Below are 21,506 nucleotides of genomic sequence, written 5' to 3'. Positions count from 1 at the left end.
TGCATACTTCTCAGCTCAGCCCCACCTGGCCGGCGAATGTGATAGGCTCATCATTAGGCAGCAGAGATCTTACATACACACCAGTTTATAATAACGGATATTTTGAACAGAGATGCAAATATAATGCTGTTACCTGATTCTCAGCCTGCATTATTTCTGTAAAGTTCATGGTGTTTTTGGTTGAGTTCTCACCTCAGCCTGGGCCCAGAACGAGTTCCGATTGGTGCGTCTCATCTCCAGTGCAGGATTTGTCTTTCGGTAATTAGTCCCCTGTGAGAAAAAAAAATCAATAGACGGCAAGGATTGCATTCATCCCATTGCATTATTGCATCACTACAAAGATTCATGAAGGGATCAACCAAGTGGATCCCTGGACTGACTGACACATGCAACTCACTCTCTTGTTTCTCCAAACAGCTGTGACCTCATACAAAAAAATGACCCTTGGTTATAGTTATACTGGGCTACAATTTAATCAGTAAGGACAGGGCAGAAAGAAGGGAGCACGAATGGCACTATAAAAAACAAATATTAAAGCAACAGACTTGGAGGGCTTATAAGCTAAGGAGGAGGCACTGTGGGTTAATCTGGAAAGAGGGAATAAAACATTATTATTATTTATTCAATTTCATATACTACTTGTTATCCCATGAGAAACCAAGCCGTTTACAATATAAGACATGCATAATAAATAACATAAAACAAAACTAGAATAAAATAGATAAAAACAAAATACAATCAAACAAAAGTTGCTATCAGACCATACCTAAGCAAAAGAAAACCATTTCACTTAACCCAAACTCATCACTCTAACCATAGTAAATAGTGTTTTACTTAGAATTCAGCAAACTGAAGATAACTCATGAAAAAGGACCCAATCACGCAAAAGCCTTACTGAATAACCAGGACTTCACTAGTTTCCTGAATTTCAAATAATTTCATTCTTTCTGAATGTCAAGAGGCAAGGAATTCCCTAACACAGGAACTTGATAACTAAATGAAGTACAATGGGTTCACGCATGTGTAATAACCATAGGCAAGGGAATAGGTAAAGGTTCACACTGAGAAGACCATAATGATCTTCCAGGTGCCTAAGGAATCAACAATTTAGAAAGATGTTGAGGCTGGCCCTTATGAACACCTCGGAATACAAGGCATAAGACTTTAAACTTGATGCAATATAAGCCAATGCAATCTTTGTCGAGATTTTCCTAAACCCCAAATTTCCCTAGCTGCTGTATTCTGCAAGACCTGCAGATGCTTCATGTGAGTCAAAGGCACACCAAGATAAAGAATAGTATAGTAATCGATTCTTGAATGGATAAATGCATGAGCCAACAATTGTAAATCACCAACATTCAAATATGGTCTCAAGCGTCTGATATATCTTAAAAAGAAAAAAGATGACTGAAGCTCATAAGAGATTTGAGGCGTCATAGACAATTCAGAATCCAGCTTTACCCGTAAAGCTGAAACAACATCTTTAGGTGGAATCGCAGTAACCTCATGAGACCTTCTAGTCATCCAGAGTGCTTCCGATTTGGCCAGATTCTCGCTCCACTTATGAATCTGTAGTCAATCATTAATTTTATCTAAGTAACTATCAAAGTTCAACATTTCTTCTGGGTGTCTTGGGTCAGTAAATACAGCAACCTGAATATCATCTACAAACAGATAAGGAGAACAGCCTCAATCTTGAATTAAGGGGGCTAACGGAACTAAGAACACATTAAAAAGCAGTGGAGCAAGAACCTACCCCTGTGGCACTCCACAAAAAAAGGAGATTTTACATCCAAAGGTTTAGAGTCCCAATCTACTCTAAAAGACTGAATAGCCACATAGGAGCTGAACCAATAAGAATGGTACTGGAAAGACCAACTTCGGCCAACCGGTGGATAAGAAGTTGATGATCAACAATGTCTAAGGCTGCACTCGTATCAATAAAAGCAAGGAGGGTGTCCTTTCCCCCATCTCTTACAGATGGAAGAAATGATAGAGATTTAATGAAGGATATTCATAAAAGTGCTATGAAAGAGGAGACACTATTGCTAGGGGATTTCAATCTGCTGGATGTTGATTGGGGTATCCTGGCAGTGGTGTCTTCTAGAAGCAGGGAAATCCTGGATTCTCCGCAGGGAGAACCATTCCATCAATTGTTAATGTAACCAACCAGGGAGGGAGCAATACTGGACCTTGTGTTTACTAATGGGGACAATTTCTGATGTTGTACTGGATGATCATCTAGGATCCAGTGATCACCAAATGGTGTAGTTCAGTATTAGACCACAGGCAGTGAAGCTTCATTCAAAGGCAAGGGTTCTAGACTTCAGGAAAATTAACTTTGCTAAAACGGGGGAGTACCTCAAGGAGTCATTAGCTGGATGGGAAAATGAACAATGAAAAAAAATAAAGTTTGACAACTTACATTAACTACAAAACCTGACTGTGGAGGGATGTACGATTCCTTTGCAGGCCAGAGGGAACTCAGAGCAATGGAGTATGAGAAGGAACTACAAGTCCCAGCATTTCTGGTGTAGAATGTAATGTAATTAAGGTTCTGAGGGTGGAGATTCCCAACACACTATTGATAAAACACAGGTGTATTGCCAAAGGCAGAGGTGGTGATTCAAAATGGGAAGCTGACTGACAGACTGAGCAAGCATTCTCTTTGTGTTTAATTTTGAGCTGAACTGTGACAGCAAAACAAGAGTTTAAATCCTGCTACATATGTTTATTTTTGGACTGGGCTGCTAAGAAAAGACTGCAATTCAAAACCTACAGCATTGGCTTCATGGGCTAGACGGAAGTGCTACAACAGAGACAGGATGTTTAAAAGTAACCGCTGTTTGTCAGTTTGTCTCTGGGGGCTGAAGTGCTGCCACAGAGACAGGGTGGCTTAAAGCAGTTGCAGTCTGCATGTATTCTGGGGGCCAGAGAATTACCATAGTAGGAGCACGCTGTGAGAATCAAGAAGATCAAAGGAAGCAAAAAGGGGCAGATTCTGTGCCAAGGGCAGGCATTCATTCATGAGCAGCCGAAAAAGTGTAACCCCTCCGACTTAATATCCTAGCGATATTAAGTCGGAGGAACCAAAAATGTTAAAAAAAAAAAATAAAATAATTAAAATATTAAAAAAAATGTGCCGGCCGATCCGGTTAGGAGAATGGACGCTCAATTTTACCGGCCTATGTCTTCCTAACCAATCGCTGTTAGCGGGTTCGGAAATCCGACGCTGCTAAAATTGAGCGTCGGTTTCCCGAACCCGCTGACAGAGCCATTTCTCCTGGGCCGAGGTGCTAGGGACGCGCAATTGTCCCGTGCGCCTCCTTTTAGTGCAACCCCCTCATTTAAATACAGGATCGCGCAGCCAGGAGAGGTGGCTAGGCGCGTGTTGGGAGAGTGGGCGCTCAGCACGGAGCGCCCGTTCTCCCACGATCCTCTCTGAATTGGCCTAAATGTAAAGCACTTGACTTAATCCCTGTCTGCCAGGTGTCTTTGGGCTTAGACGTGCAAGGGCACCGGTGAGTTAATGAAGGTGGAACTGCCTGATGATCCAAAGCAACTTTAAGAAGGTAGCTGTTTCTCCTCTCTCTGCCTGAGTTAACCAGACTTCTGAACATCCATTTTCAGGCTGGCACATTGCTATACGTATCAAATGCCATCGGTGAGTGAGTGATATAGATTTGTGCATTTGATTTACATTTTGGGGAAGTGTTTTGTTTTTTTTTCCAGATATCTCTATTTCCATCAATGTGATACTGTAAAAAAATACTTGTCTTTGAAGAAAGAACAGTTGCATATGATTTCGGTTCTCTAAAGATGGCACTCTTATGGAGTAACACAACCCTTCATCTTCCCCTCTTATGGGGTCTTGCTCTGCCCCTTTGAATTATCTTTTATTTCCCTAGAGAAGTTATCAAGAAACTGACTGGCAGCTGGTATGAGGGAACCATTAGGCGTCATCTGAAACCTATCTAGAAGCTTCCTTTGGGCAGGTGCCTCCATAAGACTGCAACCTTTAGATAACAATTGCAGGCATGTCAAGGCGAGCTGACATTTGGTCCACTAGGCAAATGCTACCTGCATTTCTTTTCTCCTGGCCAGTTTGTGTAATAAGCTGCACTGTCCCTTTCAGGAATCCAAATCCAAGCTGCTTTTGTAAAATAAAAAGGAGATGCAGTAGTAACAATTTAAATAAAGAATACAAAATCATTCCTACTGGGTGGAGGAAAACAGGTCAGCACTTACCACCAGTGCCTCTGAGCCAAGAGCTCGAGCGCCCCTGGAGATCCCGCCGGCCGTCGAGATCCGGGATAGAATAACTTGAATGGCATCAGGGGTCACCTCATCCACTCTGTGAACGGTGAGTACTGCATGGGCTTCCTGCGGGGGCAACCATGCACAGTCGTATACTGTCACCAGGTCAGAAGATATTTTAAGCAACCAAACAAACATGACCTTTCAACTTCCCCTCCTCCTTAGTTTAATGGTCCCCCTGGTAACAAAAGACAATGTGTCTATAGGAAGCTGGCTTCTGAGGTTACAAGCTACCAGCCTGATTTGCTAAGCTTTTTTCCCTCCACAGACGCAGCCTGGGAGAAAAGCCTTAGTTAATGAGGCTCCATGTGCTCTTCCTGCCGTTCCGAATGAAGGCCAGCAGATGCCTAGTTCCTGTTATTACAGTACTGTCAGAACCAATTCAGAGTAGATTGTTAAAACATATTTTAAAAAAGGATTTATCTATGTTTGAAATAAACATTTCAAAAAAGTCACGACCTACCATAGTAACGTGACTTACCCAGTATAGTGCTGCATACACTGATGGCGCTACTGAAATGATTATCACGAGGTACTACTTTTCCTAATGCTCATAAGCTAAGAGGTGAATTCATAGCTTTTCCATCCTGTACTCCGTCAACCCTCCTTCTCTCTGTACCTCTCCCCCCTCCCCCTGGTCCATCCGCACGGCTAATGCCAGAGCGTGCCGTGTAATACTAGATGTACAGCTCTGCTTTCCTCCCATCTGCCTGGCAGCTACATTTCGCAGGTGAAGGGACTCAAATCTCGGAGATTTCATTTCACAGCGGATGAAAGCAGAGCAGCTCCTGGAGTTGCTGAGCGGCTGTCTCAGAATCCGCAGCTGGGTCTGTCCCCTTCAGGTGCATCTTCCTAGGCTGACTCCTTGTCAGTCTCGCCGCTCTTGGAACCTGACATGCCACGGGGGCAGGAGTTTTGAAGAAAAAGCAAGACTACAAGTCCATGCATGTGGCAGGGGTAAAACCAGGGACCAAATCAGCCCATTCCATATGACATGGAGCCAACTGGCAACCCGACATGAGAGTTTTCATCATAACTTCCCCAGCCCATTGGCAGACCATGGCTATCAAGCCACATACAACAAACTCCTGCTACAATATCCCTAACTGTGTATCACTATGGATCTCAGGCAGCAAATTCTTGTCATAATATCCCTGACTTATAAGTCGCCATGAATATAAAGTTGCAACATGAGCAATAAGACCTGACAATTTGCCTGCTTCCCTCTAAACACTATGAAAAAGGCGAAGAGAAATTCACATCCAGTGCATCACATTTCAGTTCATTTATATTCCACAATACATCCAAAAATAAAATTTGCTCAAAGTGGATGAAAATTAAAAAAAAAAAAAAAAAAAGTGCTAAATTAAATATTTGAAACCAACAATAAAGGCAGCGTATAACAATTTAAAAAGACAAAAAACATAATCGCATAAGTGGGGACCCTAAATGGCAGTATTACCCTTAGAGGTCCATATTTAGCCGCTGTATAGCTTGGCTGGTTAGCCAGATGAACCTATCGAGCTAACGTATCCTGAATATTCAGTGGTGCAGATGTGCGCTAAATATACATGGCTTTCCTAAAGTTATCAGATAAGTCTATCCGCTTAACTTTAGGACAGGCCTACAGGATGACCCTCATCACTTAGCCGGCTATTTAGCCGAATAAATAGTTATCTTGTCAGTGATGGCTGCTGATCCTGGGCATGTATTCAGCCACCGCTGAATATGGACCTTTTATAAATTCTGGTGATATTTTGGAAAAAGAACTCTCCCCTCTTGTCTCCCAAACTAAAAAAAAAAAAAAAAATGAATGCAAAGATGAGAAATTCATTACATTAAAATCTTTCCAGTTGGGAAATAAAATATCAACTGGCAGTTGGTGGCTAGGCTGACCAAATTATTCTGCTCTGCCATAAGTGATTCTTCTGTTTATGAATGCAGTCAAACCTCACTGTAAGGCCTCTGGCTTGTACATGCACATGATAGCTACAAAGTCATTACACACAGTCAAAATTCATGTAAGGATTCCCAGCTCCCAATGTCACCATGGAGATAAAGTCAGGTTATACCTTTGAATCTGGATGTGTTGCAATAGTCTTCACAAATGGTCCAACAACCTCACAATGAATAAACAATATAAATATTGTTATGTACCAACCCTAAAAAAAGGGGGCCTGATTCCATAATAAAATATTGTTATGCACAAACCCTGAAGGCACTTATTGCTTATTCATTCTGAGGTTCTTGGACCATTTGTGAACACTATTGCAACACACCTGGTTCCTTGCTATTCAGGCTAGCGTGTTCGCTCATCTCTCCACATTTTTTGGTGTGGCTTTCCTCCATAAATTGGAATCCCATGTCCTCAGCTTAGAAACGTATCACTGATGCAAAATCATCATATACAGCCCAACCCTGCTAAGAGATCCCTGGCTTACGAGTAGAAAGGGGCCATTTTGAGATTCCAGGGAAAACTAATGACAATTCTGCTTAATTACAGCGTCTTGGATCAGTTTCAGCTATTTGCAACCATTTCTCAGACCTCATGGGATTAATCCTGGAAATAAATTGCATGCTCAGCGGCGAGCATGTTTAGGGGGGTCAGCAGCTGAAGGGCATTCACAAGGGCACTGTTATGTGCCAAGAATCCAGGTCAGTTAGCAGAGAGGCAGATCGGTTGCAAACACAGTTGCCATTAGATCAGACCTGGGGAACAAAAAATAAAAAGTTTTGCAAATCGGGTTCCTTTGTCACCAATAATGAAGAGAGCACCCAGTGCTAAAAATACGATAAAAAAAAAGCAGCATTTAGCAATGCAAGTCCCATCACATTTTGATCAATGCCGAGAGTCGGGCACCATGATACCGAGGACACAGATCCTGCCTCGTATTAAAAGCTGCAGTTCTACTGATCTATAATGGAAGATATATATTAAAGCAGCCTGCCGAGGGGTATCACACAGGCTGTAGTGTACGGATTTCACAATGTTTCATCTTTCGCTTGGCTGTTGTTTCCCAGAGGGGGGCAGCAATAGAGGCCGAGGATGACGAGATCCATTAGGATTGCTAGTGCTGGCTTTGTCTGCACTTGCCCCCACATCGTACAGTAATTCTTGGAATCTCTGCGTGTGCTTCCGAGGAACAGCTGTTGAGCTATGCTCAGATTTGAACATGTGGAGACCCTATAATTCCCCATGTATGAATTGCAAGGAGGGTTAGTCATTGGGAGAGGATAAGGGGGTGAGGAGAAGGTGTTTGCAGGCATACTGGAGACAGGAATGAGGCAGAGTTTTCACCTGGAAAGTCTGTGACCCTCACTACAGAGAGCGAGTGCGTGAGAGATCAACGTCCCTCTGTACAGGTCGGTGTGCGTGACCTGAGTAGGTCACAGCAAGAGTTCTGGGTCAGGGTGAGAGGTCCGTGTCTCTCAGGATAAAGGGTCAGTGTGGGAGGCCTGAGTGCAACAGGGTGAGAGGTCTGCCTTCGTAACAAGGGTCAGTGCCTCCAGTTTGAATGAAGTTAGTTTAAAAGATTTGCGTCTCTCTGTCTGTTCAACTGTGCCAGATGGAAAAAAAAAATAGAAACGGGTGAAACTGAAATGCTTTCTGAGTGTACAGCATTAAACTATAGCACTGCACACCATCAAATTGAAAGTCACTGTACAACAAGAATGGATATTCTCATCGGAGGGTATACAGCGCTCAATTTAGCAACTTTGCAAGTTGAACTACCCTTTTTCAAGATTTAATATATCTGACCTGGGTTAGAATGAGAGAGAGAGAGAGTGCACAGTACACATGGGTTTGTGTGATGGCAGACAGATTTCACAGAATGAGAACTCAAGGCACTGAAAGAAGACTAGAAAGAAACAGTGAAAAGGTACAAGTGAGAGAGAATACCTGCATGTGAAAGAGAAGCAATGCATGAGAAAAACGAGGGCAGGCTACGAGAGAGTGCACAGAAGAGGCAACAAGTGCAAGAAGTCTGCATGTCTGAGCGGTGAGGATCACTGAGAAAGGAGGACGGAAAGCGTGTGAGGCAGCGGAGATGAGTGGGCTTATGAAGGTAAAAGAAGCTCTAACAGCCTGTGCCAAAGACAGTATGAAAGACTTTCAAACAGAGAGCAGACGGCAAGAAGAAAGCTGTTAATAATTACAGAGCAAACTGCAGCCCTGGCACTTGAACAGCTGTAAAACACGTGGGAGAGAGGTCTTCCTTCCCGGTTATAGTCCAGTGACACAGAGATACTGGAGAATGTGACAAAGTCCTGGCACGATTATTCCCTTACTCAGGAATTCAGCCCAAACTGGAAGCAGCAGATCAGAATGCCGACAGCAAATGGACTGCAGTGTGAGCAGCTATTTCAAGGCAGGAGTCCGCCCCCGGGCTCTCGACAGAGTGACTGACCCCTGGCGAGAAGGATAGGTCAATCTGCGAATTGGCAGAGACAATCTGTTAATGCCATCCTGCCAAATAATCTTATTCAGCGAAACATCTGGCCATCTTTTCACTGTCTCATTACTAAAAAAATGTCCTTACCTCAGCACAGTTCCCGATCCCTTATCTTCTTCAGAACACCCATAACACGCCGGCAGGTACAATATGCTGATGCAGACCATAGCATGGTAAGAAAAAAACAACCCAGTGCCTTCTCTAACATTGCTTTCCCCCAAAACACTGTGTTGCCAACCGTAGGCTCATGTCATCATGAAACGTTGCTCTTGGCACCCATCCCAATGCATTCTGCAGGACAGGGAGGAGAAACTAGAAAACCCAGATGGGACTAAGATCTTATGACACCTCAAAACTGTGATGAGCAGAATTTTGGAAACACCACTGTGACTTGTCACCTGGATAAAACGTAAAAAGGAAGCCAAACAGGAATTATCCCGGGATTGTATGAGAGAAAAAGTAAGGAGGAAAAAAAAAAAAAGAGAATGGAGAAAGCAAAGATGGGAGAGGTAGCCTGAACACGAGAGAGTACAGACATCCAGTCAAAATGGGACTTCATAACGAGGACAAACCTAAGCAAGCTGCAGAGCAGCACTATAGGGGGGTATAAAGTACTCAAGCAACTTTCGGCAGATTTCCAAAGAGGAACTTCCCGGGTAGCCCTGAGCTCCGGGGAGAAACAGCAAATGCAAAAAGCTAGTGAAGAACAACAGAGAGAAGGAAAGAAAAGGAGAGAGGATGAGTGGGGAGAGAGGAGAGAGAGGAGCAGTTTAGTTAATGGGAAGTTGTGTACTCATCTACCCTAGATGTTAGAGTAGCAGAGAGGAAGAGTCTCAGTCTGGGCCAATTGATCTTTTCTGCTGAAAATGCAATTCTACTTAACAACCAAACCTCGTTCCCTTTTTTCAAGAGATCATTAACAACCAACCATCAAGGGAACTCCCCGATGTGTGGTGATGTGCGGTAGCTACGTCTAAGACAACCACTTTGTGATTGTCTCAATGGGTAGCTCCCGTGTTTATTTTTCAAATGCTTTATTATTCAAATTTTTCAATTTATTTTTTCTTTTTTCTTTTATGTGCTTAGTTAATATCCTCTCCCTGGTGGATAGCCCGACCCTCCCTAAGCGTTCTCGCTTTTCTGTGAGTACTTATCAGTTTCCTTTGCTCCAAACGGATTCCTGCCTCTTCTGTGGGGTCGGAGCCGCCTGCCCAACAGTGGCCGTGTTTCGGCAGTTGTCTGCCTGCTTCAGGGACCTCGGGGGGGATTTTTTTTTCAATTCACCGCATGGTTTCAAAATTACTAAGGCACATATCTTTAAAGAACATAACAAAAATTCAATTTTTGTACTCATATAACACATATGTTACACCACTAATAGAGTTTTGTTTTACTTACGAGTTTTCTTTAAAAATCATTCTCGTGAGCGGCGCCTTCATAGTGTAATCCGGCGTCTCTCTCTACCCGATTCGCTTTTAAACTACCTGGGCCAATCACTACTACCCTACCCAGATCGAGGCTGAGAGCACCCTAGGGTGCCTCATGAATGATTGAATGTGCACCTCCTGTGATGTGTCATAAAAGATGTTTCACGGCATTTAGTGTTTGTATTTGATGCCGATCACAATTACTATTTGCACTTAGTGCCATATTTTATTGTAATTTTTATTTTTTAATGTTTGTTTTCCTGTTGTTGTGATATTTGTGTGTGTTGATTTCAGCGGAACTGACAGGGAACTGTTGCTGGTGCTGCCATGTTTCTATACTAAGGCTGCTGGACCTGATGGGCAGCTATGGTATCTCCTGTACTGTTTTTTACATCCTCTGTGCTGGCGGACACCTGCTGTTCTCTCTATGTTTGTGACCAAACAGTACAGGAGATACCTTAGCTGCCCATCAGGTCCAGCAGCCTTAATATAGAAACATGGCAGCACCAGCAACAGTTCCCCATCAGGTCCACTGAAATCAACACAGACAAATATCACAACAACAGGAAAACAAAAATTAAAAAATAAAAATTACAATAAAATATAGCGCTAAGTGCAAGTAGTAACAGTGATCGGCATCGAATACAAACACTAAATGCCGTGAAACATCTTTTATGACACATCACGGGAGGTGCACATTCAATCATTCATGAGGCACCCTAGGGTGCTCTCAGCCTCGATCTGGGTAGGGTAGTAGTGATTGGTCCAGGGTAGTTTAAAAGCGAATTGGGTAGAGAGAGATGCCGGATTACACTATGAAGGCGCCGCTCACGAGAATGATTTTTAAAGAAAACAACAAAACTCTATTAGTGATGTAACATATGTGTTATGAGTACAAAAATTGAATTTTTGTTATGTTCTTTAAAGATATGTGCTTTAGTAATTTTGAAACCACGCGGTGAATTGAAAGAAAAATCCCCCCCCCGAGGTCCCTGAAGCAGGCAGACAACTGCCGAAACACGGCCACTGTCGGGCAGGCGGCTCCGACCCCACAGAAGAGGCAGGAATCCGTTTGGAGCAAAGGAAGCTGATAAGTACTCACAGAAAAGCGAGAACGCTTAGGGAGGGTCGGGCTATCCGCCAGGGAGAGGATATTAATTAAGCACATGAAAGAAAAAAGAAAAAATACATTGAAAAATTTGAATAATAAAGCATTTGAAGAATAAACACGGGAGCTACCCATTGAGACAATCACAAAGTGGTTGTCTTAGACGTAGCTACCGCACATCACCACACATCGGGGAGTTCCCTTGGTGGTTGGTTGTTAATGAAAATGCAATTCTAGACACATGCTCTTCCCCCCCTCCCCCCAGCCCAGAAACCCCCCTGGGAACACCTCCTTGCAAAGTTGTGAAACAGAGCAGGGACAATGAGCAGTTCTGCCTACCGCTACTTTCTTACCCTCTGGTTAGGCACCAAGATCCCCTTGAAAACTGTCGTCAGAAAGCTTTCGATATTTCAGTCCTTCTGCTTTCCCATAGTTCTTAATCCTTTCTCTGTGGAACAGAAGAAAGACTCTCTCTCACCTTGAAGAAGGCCTTGATGGCAGGAAGATGCCCGGCACACGTCTGTTTGTGATAGTCATCCACTTTTTCCCCGATCTAATGCAGAAAAATAAGAAACCATGAGAAGAGCAAACAACTCAATTCCAAGGAGATTTCCCTTCCACGGGGAGATTGCACTAGCGATGAAAACCTGGGCGATCACCCAGGGGAAAAACAAAGCAAGCATGGGGGCTCAACAATTAACGTGCTGCACGTCTGCCAGTCCACCCCTAGAATTTCCTCCCTATTTTTCTTCACCCATTTTCCCTCTTTATCTCATCCTACTCCAGACAACATGTCTAGGCAGCTAAGGCTGGATTTACCTTGCCCCCCCCCCCCCTAGGCCACAGAAGGGGAAAAGACCCAGGAAGGCAGCAGCGTTCCATCAGACCTGCCTCTTTAAGGGTGCAGTGATGGGTCAGCAGTGATTCTACAGTACCCCAATGCCGCCGGCCTGCTCCTGTGTCTTTAAGGGGGACAAGTTTAAGGAAACTCTGCGGCTAAGGCTGACCAGTGCTTAGAGAGAGGTCCAACCTCCACAGAGAAAGAAGCCACTCCCTTCCATGGGCCTACATGGGCCTAATGGGACATGTGGGCCTGCAGGTAACACTAGAGCCATTGCTGGCTTTGAGAGCTACTGGGGAAGTCTCCTTTAAGGGTCTGTGGTGGCAAGGGTCACTGCGGTAGTGGCCACTATCTTCCCACCCTCCCTGGACTCCATGTCACCTCTGTGGTGTGCCTAATCCCTGCTGGCCCCATCAGGCAAGAGGGCTTAAAGTCATATCTCTTGCACTGCAGCATACAGAGCTATGGCCTGAATTCCCCTTATTTACTACAGTACAACAAAACTTCATAGGAAGATACGAATTAGTAGAGATTATCTATTTATTTATTTAATAGAGCTTATGGTCTTAAACTGTGGAATTCCCTTCCAGAGAAGCTGAGGGCTATACAACATTTGAAAACCTTCAGAAACATTTTTTTACATATATTTGTTCAGAGGCTTTTGTGGAAGTAATGGATTAGTGATTATGAGAATGTTAGAAGTATAAAACTGAATGAATGGTCTTTATTGTTTATTAGACTGGTATATTTGCCCCATAGGAGAGTTGTTATTTTTGTTTGTTTTATGTTTTGATTTTATGCTTGTCTGATTGTATCTCCTTTAGGATGTTAGATAAGCAAGCCATAACTATTTTAAAATTAAATTAAATTACATTATGGAAATGAAGGCAACAATGATCATACATTGCTGATACTGAGGAAAATATGTATATGACCTGTGAGTGCATGCAGAATTATATATGGATAGAAGTGTTCCTGTCCATCAGGAACCAAGTCACAAACTCGCAATAAAAAACAAAACACAAGAGCTAGCTCTGGACAGTGAAAAGCTGCAATGTTAGGGACTTATAGGAAACCTAGTCAGACTATGCTTTTGTATTTCCACATGTAATTGCTGAGTTCCCAATAAGCTGCTTTCACAGGGGCTGGTGGCAGCTTATAAACTAACAGATTTATTGAACCATAAGCTTTCAAGGACAAGAGTCCACTTTTCAGTGTACTAACTTATGCATTCAGGCTAGTATATAGTATATAGATGTTAACTCCAGTCACTCAGTCAAGTATATTCTGGTTGACGCTATGCTGTATCTGTTTCTCTCCGTCCCCTGGGTCTGTGTAGGCAACTTGTGTCAATTTTGAGCTCCTGAGTTAAACTTATGTTGTTATACCTTTTGCTGCTCCTCATGCACTCTGGGTGACAACACAACAATTTGATTACAAGGATGGGATTTGCTCCTTCAATCTGTGTGTGAGCAGCAAAAGGAGGAAGAACTATCACAAGGAAAATCAACCAGACAAGTAACCTTGTGAAGGCAAGTGGGTACTATCAGGGAAGGACCTTGACCTCACTAAAACTCACTGCTGGGCTGGCCCTTTGGTTCAGGTCATAGCACTGTCCATCGGAGCTGGTTAGAGTCGGGAGCACTGTGAAGTCAATGGGCCTGACGCCGGCGAGGGAGGGAAAATGGCTGCTCCTAGCTATCTGAGGGATTGTCTCAGAGGAAATGTCTCTCTAGCCTGTAAGACTGGTATGAGTTCCAGATGCCAGCCAGGCATGACGTCTAGATTAGGAATTTGAAAGATGGAATAGGGCGGAAGAAATTCACTTTGGAACTGGCTTGATTTTTGCAATAACTCAGACTTTTTTTTCTTTGTAAATAAAGTAAAATTATTCCATATTTCTCAAGATGGCGACATCGGGACACATGATAAAGTTTGACCACCCTCAGACCTGGAAACATGGGACATATGCCTTTCTTTCTGCTGGCTGTTGCGCTCGGGGGGTGGACCCTTGTCCTGGAGCAGTGGAGAACGGCTCCCTGGTAGGGACCAGGAAGCAACTGCCCCTAGGGGGCAGAGCACTGGAGGAGACAGAGGCTAGGATGAGCTTCACCACTGGAAGCCCGTAGGGACCTGGGCTGCTTGGACTTAGGTGGGCCTCGCAGTGTCTCCTAAAAAGATGGTAGACAGGCGTGCCCACAGACAGGAGAGGAGCGCGGTCGGGTTCGAGGCTGGAGGTCTAATGGAGAAGAATACCAGAACAGCGTAGGCAATGACAAGGCAATGGACAGAGCCAGAATCAGAAGAAGTGGTCAATCAGGCAGAGGTCAGAATCCAAAGGTCAGTCCGAGGAGTAGTCAACAAAGCAGGGGTCAGGTTCCGGAGATCAGACGAAGTCACAGGCAGGATGAGGTCAGAAGGCAGGCAGCAGGCAGACGTGGTCGTGGGATAGGCAAGGTCAGGTTCCGGCAGCGGTCAAGCGAGGTCGATGGACAAGCAGAGGTCAGGTTCTGGTGGCAGTCAAGCGAGGTCGAAGGACAAGCAGAGGTCAGGTTCTGGTAGCGATCAAGTGAGGTCAAAGGACAAGCAGAGTTCATGTTCTGGTGGCGGTCAAACAAAGTCAATGGACAAGCAGAGGTCTGGTTCAGGTAGCGGTCAAAGAAGTTGAATTTGAGAACAAATAGCAAGGAGCCAAGACAACTAAGGAGGGAACCAGTTGCAAAGGCAAGCTCTGGTTGTCAGAGCTTGCCTTAAATAGACCTGAGGAAATTACGTCATTAGGGGAGGCCCGGCAGCCCTAGCACATCGTGGCCCCTTTAAATCTCAGGGAGAGGCACGCGTGCACGCGCTAGGACCATCCCCGGCAGGAACGGAGCTTGGCGGCGGATGGACCGCACGATAGGGCCTGGAGGAGGGTGGCGACGGCGTCCCCGCTGCGCCGTGCAGCGAGAGGACATAAAAACATAAGAACATGCCATACTGGGTCAGACCAAGGGTCCATCAAGCCCAGCATCCTGTTTCCAACAGTGGCCAATCCAGGCCATAAGAAGTTGGAACCTGGCAAGTACCCAAAAACTAAGTCTATTCCATGTTACCATTGCTAGTAATAGCAGTGGCTGTTTTCTAAGTCAACTTAATTAATAGCAGGTAATGGACTTCTCGTCCAAGAACTTATCCAATCCTTTTTTAAACACAGCTACACTAACTGCACTAACCACATCCTCTGGCAACAAATTCCAGAGTTTAATTGTGCGTTGAGTGAAAAAGAACTTTCTCCGATTAGTTTTAAATGTGCCACATGCTAACTTCATGGAGTGCCCCCTAGTCTTTCTATTATCTGAAAGAGTAAAAAACCGATTCACATCTACCCGTTCTACACCTCTCATGATTTTAAACACCTCTATCATATCCCCCCTCAGCCGTCTCTTCTCCAAGCTGAAAAGTCCTAACCTCTTTAGTCTTTACTCATAGGGGAGCTGTTCCATTCCCTTTATCATTCCTTGTATCGCACCCTTGCGTCTGTTCTGTTGTACTGTAAACAGGTGTGATTTGTATTTTATACAAGAATGTCGGTATATAAGAATCTTAAATAAATAAACAAGTAAATAAATAAATTAATCAATCATTTTGGTAGCCCTTCTCTGTACCTTCTCCATCGCAATTATATCTTTTTTGAGATGTGTCGACCAGAATTGTACACAATATTCAAGGTGCGGTCTTACCATGGAGCGATACAGAGGCATTATGACATTTTCCGTTTTATTCACCATTCCCTTTATAATAATTCCCAACATTCTGTTTGCTTTTTTGACTGCCGCAGCACACTGAACCAACGATTTCATGATGCCTAGATCTCTTTCTTGGGTAGTAGCACCTAATATGGAACCTAACATTGTGTAACTATAGCATGGGTTATTTTTCCCTATATGCATCACCTTGCATTTGTCCACATTAAATTTCATCTGCCATTTAGATGCCCAATTTTCCAGCATCACAAGGTCTTCCTGCAATTTATCACAATCTGCTTGTGATTTAACTACTCTGAACAAATTTGCAGATGACACAAAATTGATTACCTCACTTGTCGTATTTCTTTCCAGATCATTTATAAATATATTGAAAAGTACGGGTCCCAATACAGATCCCTGAGGCTCTCCACTGCCCACTCCCTTCCACTGAGAAAATTGTCCATTTAATCCTACTCTCTGTTTCCTGTCTTTTAGCCAGTTTGTAATCCACGAAAGGACATCACCACCTATCCCATGACTTTTTTTTACTTTTCCTAGAAGCCTTCTCATGAGGAACTTTGTCACATGCCTTCTGAAAATCCAAATACACTACATCTACAGGTTCACCTTTATCCAGGCCCGTGATGAGGAGGTGAGGAGAGTGCCTTCGCAACATTGGCCTTTTTTCAGAAAGGACCTTTTCCTATTCTCATTCAATGGAAGTATGGAAATAAGGATCAACAAGCCAAAAAATATATAACAGTGATATCTTTTTGTATAGGACTAAACAATGTAGTTCTTGCTGGCTTTGAGAGTTTCACTCCATCATCAGGTCAAAATAAAATGTGCTTTTTCTTAAAATCCACAACTTCTCCCACAATACAATTTTTTTCTCTTGCCCTTTATTTCCATGCATTCAAGTGGACTAACATGGCAATCACACTATTTTGTTCTTATGGGAAAAAAATCTTTATTAAATAAGCCATGCTGGTTTGAGGGATCAGCAATTACGTGTAATCACACATTTATCTACAGATAAATTTTATCAGGAAATTGTGGCTCTGCTGCAAATATATTTCCTACCCATGCTATCAGTAAGTGCTCAGAGATTTCAATTCAAGAAGAAGGATTAACACCCTCCCAAAAGTATTAGGAGTGAATTGAGCATTGAACCTCACTGACCAGCTAAAAACTCTTCCATTTTGTTCAGCTGTTGAGAAGTGAAGCTACAAGGTTGCTTTGTCTATGAGAAAACTCTGCCATGTGACCTTCTCACCAATACCAACCTAACGTTTGCAGTTACTCATTGTAGCATACCAACGAAATCCATTTGAAAATGTCAATGGAAATATACCAAGCTCACAACAGCTGGCAATAAACTCATCAGTGAAACCTGAAAACCAGAGAAAGGACAAACTCCTTGTCATTATGTTTTCGTTTTAGTGGAAAACACACCCCAGATTTACGATGATTGAAGAAGCAAGAGCTACAACGTCTCTTGGACTCCTATGATTTCAAGAAATGCTCATGAAGTGCCATCTGAAAACTTTTTTAGATCACTTATACTCAAAATACAGTCCAGATCTTAAAAGAGGAACCCGATTCTACCAGTGGGGCACAATCATCCAAGCCACTGCAAATGTTTGAAAAAGAAAGAGATGATACAGTTCTTGTGCAAAACTACAGCTCTGGATCAAAGTGTGTACCAACCATCATCACTGAAGCGAATGGATCCATTTCATACACGATAGGAATATCTGAAGTTCGTAACCATGAGAAACCTGTGATTTCTCTCCTTGCACAGATTCCTTCACTAAGACCAATAGATGAATCAACACCTATCCCAGAACTGTCTAAAGTCTGTACACTCTGTCAGATAGCATACTGATTGGTGCACTTGTTAAGCTGCCAATACCCAGAGTTACTATATTATCACTGCAAACACTAATTGTACACCTGCTGAATATATTGCTAGATCAGTGTATTTGAGTTTGGCCTTGACATCTAAAGGCCTAAACTAAATCACCTGGTGGTAAAGGTGTTATTTATTCAGTTAGCATGGAAATGTTAGTTCCAGTTGCTAAGTGGCAGCCAAGTCAAGCACTCTCTCTCTCTCTTTGTACCTGCATCTGCTGCAGGCATTCTTGTCACTAAGTAAGCAACTCGTGTTAGCCTTCAGCTCCTAAATAAGCCTATCACACCATCTGCCTCTCTTCATTCACTTTTGGTGAAAACACAACAGCAGTTCCCAACCATTCCTTGTTTAGGACCAATAACAAAGGCTACAATGCCTACCACAAAATCAAATTATTTATTTATTTATTTAAAAATTTTTATATACCGACTTTTCATGCAAGCATATCAAATCAGTTTACAGTAGTTAGCAATTATTTTAAATTATTTGCATTTCCAAAGAAGAAAGGAAGTAAATACATTGTTTCATAATATAAATAATTAACATACGGGCCGATTCAGTAAAGTCTGCGGGAGAGCGGACAAACGCCCGCTCTCCCGGCGTGCGCACAGGCCACTCATCTGTGCGCGCGATTCTGTATTTAAATTAGGTGGTGCAGTAGAAACGGGCAAAAGGAGGCGCTAGGGACACTAGCGCATCCCTAGCGCCTCCTTTTGACCTGGAGCGGCAGCTGTCAGCGGGTTTGACAGCCGACGCTCAATTTTGCCGGCGTCGGTTCTCGAGCCTGCTGACAGCCACGGGCTCTGAAACTGGACGCCGGCAAAATTGAGCGTCCGGTTTTCGGCCCGACAGCTGCCAGCCCATTAAAAATTTTTTTTTTTTTTTACTCTTCGGGACCTCAGACTTAATATCACCATGATATTAAGTCGGAGGGTGCACAGAAAAGCAGTTTTTACTGCTTTTCTGTGCACTTTCCCAGTGGCGGCAGAAACTAGCGCCCCAAGCTCCCCCCTGCGCGTAGCCGCGCGTATCTTTTAAAATCCGGGGTCGGCGTGCGCAGGCCTAACTTTTACAATAAAGGTAGGGGGGGTTTAGATAGGGCTGGGGGGTGGGTTAGGTAGGGGAAGGGAGGGGAAGGTGGGGGAGGCGGAAAGAAAGTTCCCTTCGAGTTCCTTCCCCCCCCCCCCCCAGGAAAGCCCCATACGCGGATGTGTTCTCGAAACAAAAGGCCGAAATACTTCCACCGCATCGATCCTTCGATTGTGCCATCAATCTTTTCCCAGGGACAGAGCCTCCTCGAGGGCGTACCTATGCCCTCTCTCCGGCCGAGACGCAGGCCATGAAAGAATATATCGAGGAAAACCTGGAGAGAGGATTCATCCGGAAATCAAAGTCCCCCGCAGGGGCGGGGTTCTTCTTCATCGCAAAGAAGGACGGAAGTCTGTGCCCTTGCATTGACTACAGGGGACTGAATGCTATAACAGTCAAGGACCGTTATCCTTTGCCCCTCATCTCCGAGCTCTTTGACAGGTTGCAAGGAGCACAGATCTTCTCCAAGTTGGATCTCCGAGGAGCTTACAACTTGATCCGTATTAAGGAGGGTGATGAGTGGAAGACGGCCTTCAATACCCGAGACGGCCACTACGAGTATTTAGTAATGCCGTTCGGGCTCTGTAATGCCCCCGCAGTGTTCCAGAACACCATGAATGAGATACTCCGCGACCTCCTGTATCAATGCGTGGTCGTTTACTTGGACGATATACTGATATTTTCAGATACCCTAACCACTAACCGCCAGCATATCATCCAAGTGTTACAGTGCCTCAGAGAGCACAAATTATATGCGAAGCTTGAAAAGTGCCTTTTTGAGCAGGAGTCCCTTCCCTTCCTGGGATACATAGTGTCCAGAGAAGGTTTTGTATGGACCCCCAGGAACTGAAAGCCATTCGGGAATGGCCGCAGCCGTCAGGACTAAAGGCACTCCAGAGGTTTCTGGGTTTCGCAAACTACTATCGATCTTTTATCCCACATTATGCGTCCATCGTTGCCCTGATGACAGCCCTGACTCGGAAAGGAGCCCAAGAAGTGGCCTCCTGGAGCAGAGGCTGCCTTCCGTCGCTTCAAGGAGGCATTTCTGTTACAGCCGTGCCTTCGACATCTGGATCCGCAGCGGCCGTTTGTCATCGAAGTGGACGCGTCCTCAGAAGGCGTAGGCGCCGTTCTGAGCCAAACCTCCGAAAGTCATAAGCTATGTCCGTGTGCCTTCCTCTCACGCCAGTTCTCCCCGGCAGAATGAAACTTCGCCATAGGTGATAAGGAACTCTTGGCTATAAAGGTAGCCTTAGAAGAGTGGCATCCGTGGCTAGAGGGGGCACAACACCAATTTACGGTCTATACAGACCATAAAAACTTAGAGTACTTGCAGCGGGCGCAACGACTCAATCCACGGCAGGCACGTTGGGCCCTATTCTTCACCAGGTTCAACTTCGTCCTTCGTTACAGACCCGCTGGGAAGAATATCAATACCACGTCCATCCCTCCCGGGAAAACCCTGGTTCCGCTGCACTTGCGGAAACAGGTCCTGGCCTGGGCTCATGACTCCCGCTGTTCTGGGCACCCTGGACAATCCCGGACCTTACAAACCCTGTGCAGATATTATTGGTGGCCTAAAGTCAATAAGGATGTCCGGGTATACTTGGAGTCCTGCCAGTCATGTGCCCGCCACAAGAGGATCCCTGGTTCGACCCCAGGCTTACTCCAGCCTTTACCAGCGCCTGCAGAACCTTGGACTCACATGGCAACCGACTTTGTGGTCGACCTGCCACTATCTAATGGCAACACGGTTATATGGGTGGTCGTTGACTGGTTTAGTAAAATGGCACACTTCATGCCACTCCCAGGGTTGCCGTCTGCTCCCCAGCTGGCTCAACTGTTCGTTCAGCACATCTTTCGCCTGCATGGCCTACCTAGAAGCATCCTTTCCAATAGAGGGCCTCAATTTACCGCCAAGTTTTGGAGGGCCATCTGCCAAAAGTTTGACGTTACCTTAGACTATACGTCGGCGTACCATCCCCAGTCTAATGGTCTTGCTGAGAGAACAAACCAGACACTGAAACAATTCCTCCGACTCTACGTCAACGAGAAACAAGATGATTGGGCCAGCCTGCTGCCCTGGGCAGAGTTCGCGCTTAATTCTCACCTCTCCACGGCTACCGGGTCCTTGCCGTTTCAGATAGTGTATGGAAAGCAGCCACGCCCACTGCTGCCAGTTCCCATCTCAGTTACGTCCCCGTTAGCTCAACTCTCGGCAGACGAGTTACACCGCCTGTGGACCTTCACACGACGTGCATTGGTCCAGGCCAGTCAAGCCGCTAAAAAGTACGCAGATCAGCGAAGAAGGCCTTATCCTCCGTTCAGGCCAGGCCAAAAGGTATGGCTAAGTACTCAGTTCATCCGCCTGAAACTGCCATCAGCGCGACTGGCCCCACATTTTATTGGACCTTTTCCTATCATTCGTCAGGTTGGTGCCTTTTCATATCAGCTTCGTCTGCCGCCTTCCCTCAAGATACACAACACATTCCATGTGTTCCTCATGAAGCCCTTGGTGTTGCCATGGCCCTCCAGCACGCCTCCGACTCCCCAACCTATTGCCTCCGAGGATGACCTCACCTATCAAGTCCGCAAGGTATTGGACATAAGAAAGCATGGGAAGAAAT

The 21,506-nt window shown here is 44.6% G+C and overlaps 1 protein-coding gene across 1 annotated transcript in view; it reads right to left on the bottom strand.

Moving 5' to 3' along the window:
• The window catches only part of LOC115087796 (drebrin-like protein), a 195,529-nt gene that overhangs the window by 48,112 nt on the left and 125,911 nt on the right, over window positions 1–21,506 (bottom strand). Inside the window, exons 4-6 of the mRNA XM_029595386.1 lie at window positions 11,785–11,859; window positions 4,249–4,383; window positions 193–270 (exon numbers count right to left, since the gene is read on the bottom strand). Coding sequence (XP_029451246.1) covers window positions 193–270; window positions 4,249–4,383; window positions 11,785–11,859 — 288 coding nt within the window. The remainder of the gene's footprint in view (window positions 1–192; window positions 271–4,248; window positions 4,384–11,784; window positions 11,860–21,506) is intronic.

Source organism: Rhinatrema bivittatum, chromosome 1 (assembly GCF_901001135.1).
Source record: "Rhinatrema bivittatum chromosome 1, aRhiBiv1.1, whole genome shotgun sequence".
In the NCBI taxonomy this organism is placed as follows: Eukaryota; Metazoa; Chordata; class Amphibia; order Gymnophiona; family Rhinatrematidae; genus Rhinatrema; species Rhinatrema bivittatum.
This window is presented reverse-complemented; position numbering and strand designations above follow the sequence as displayed.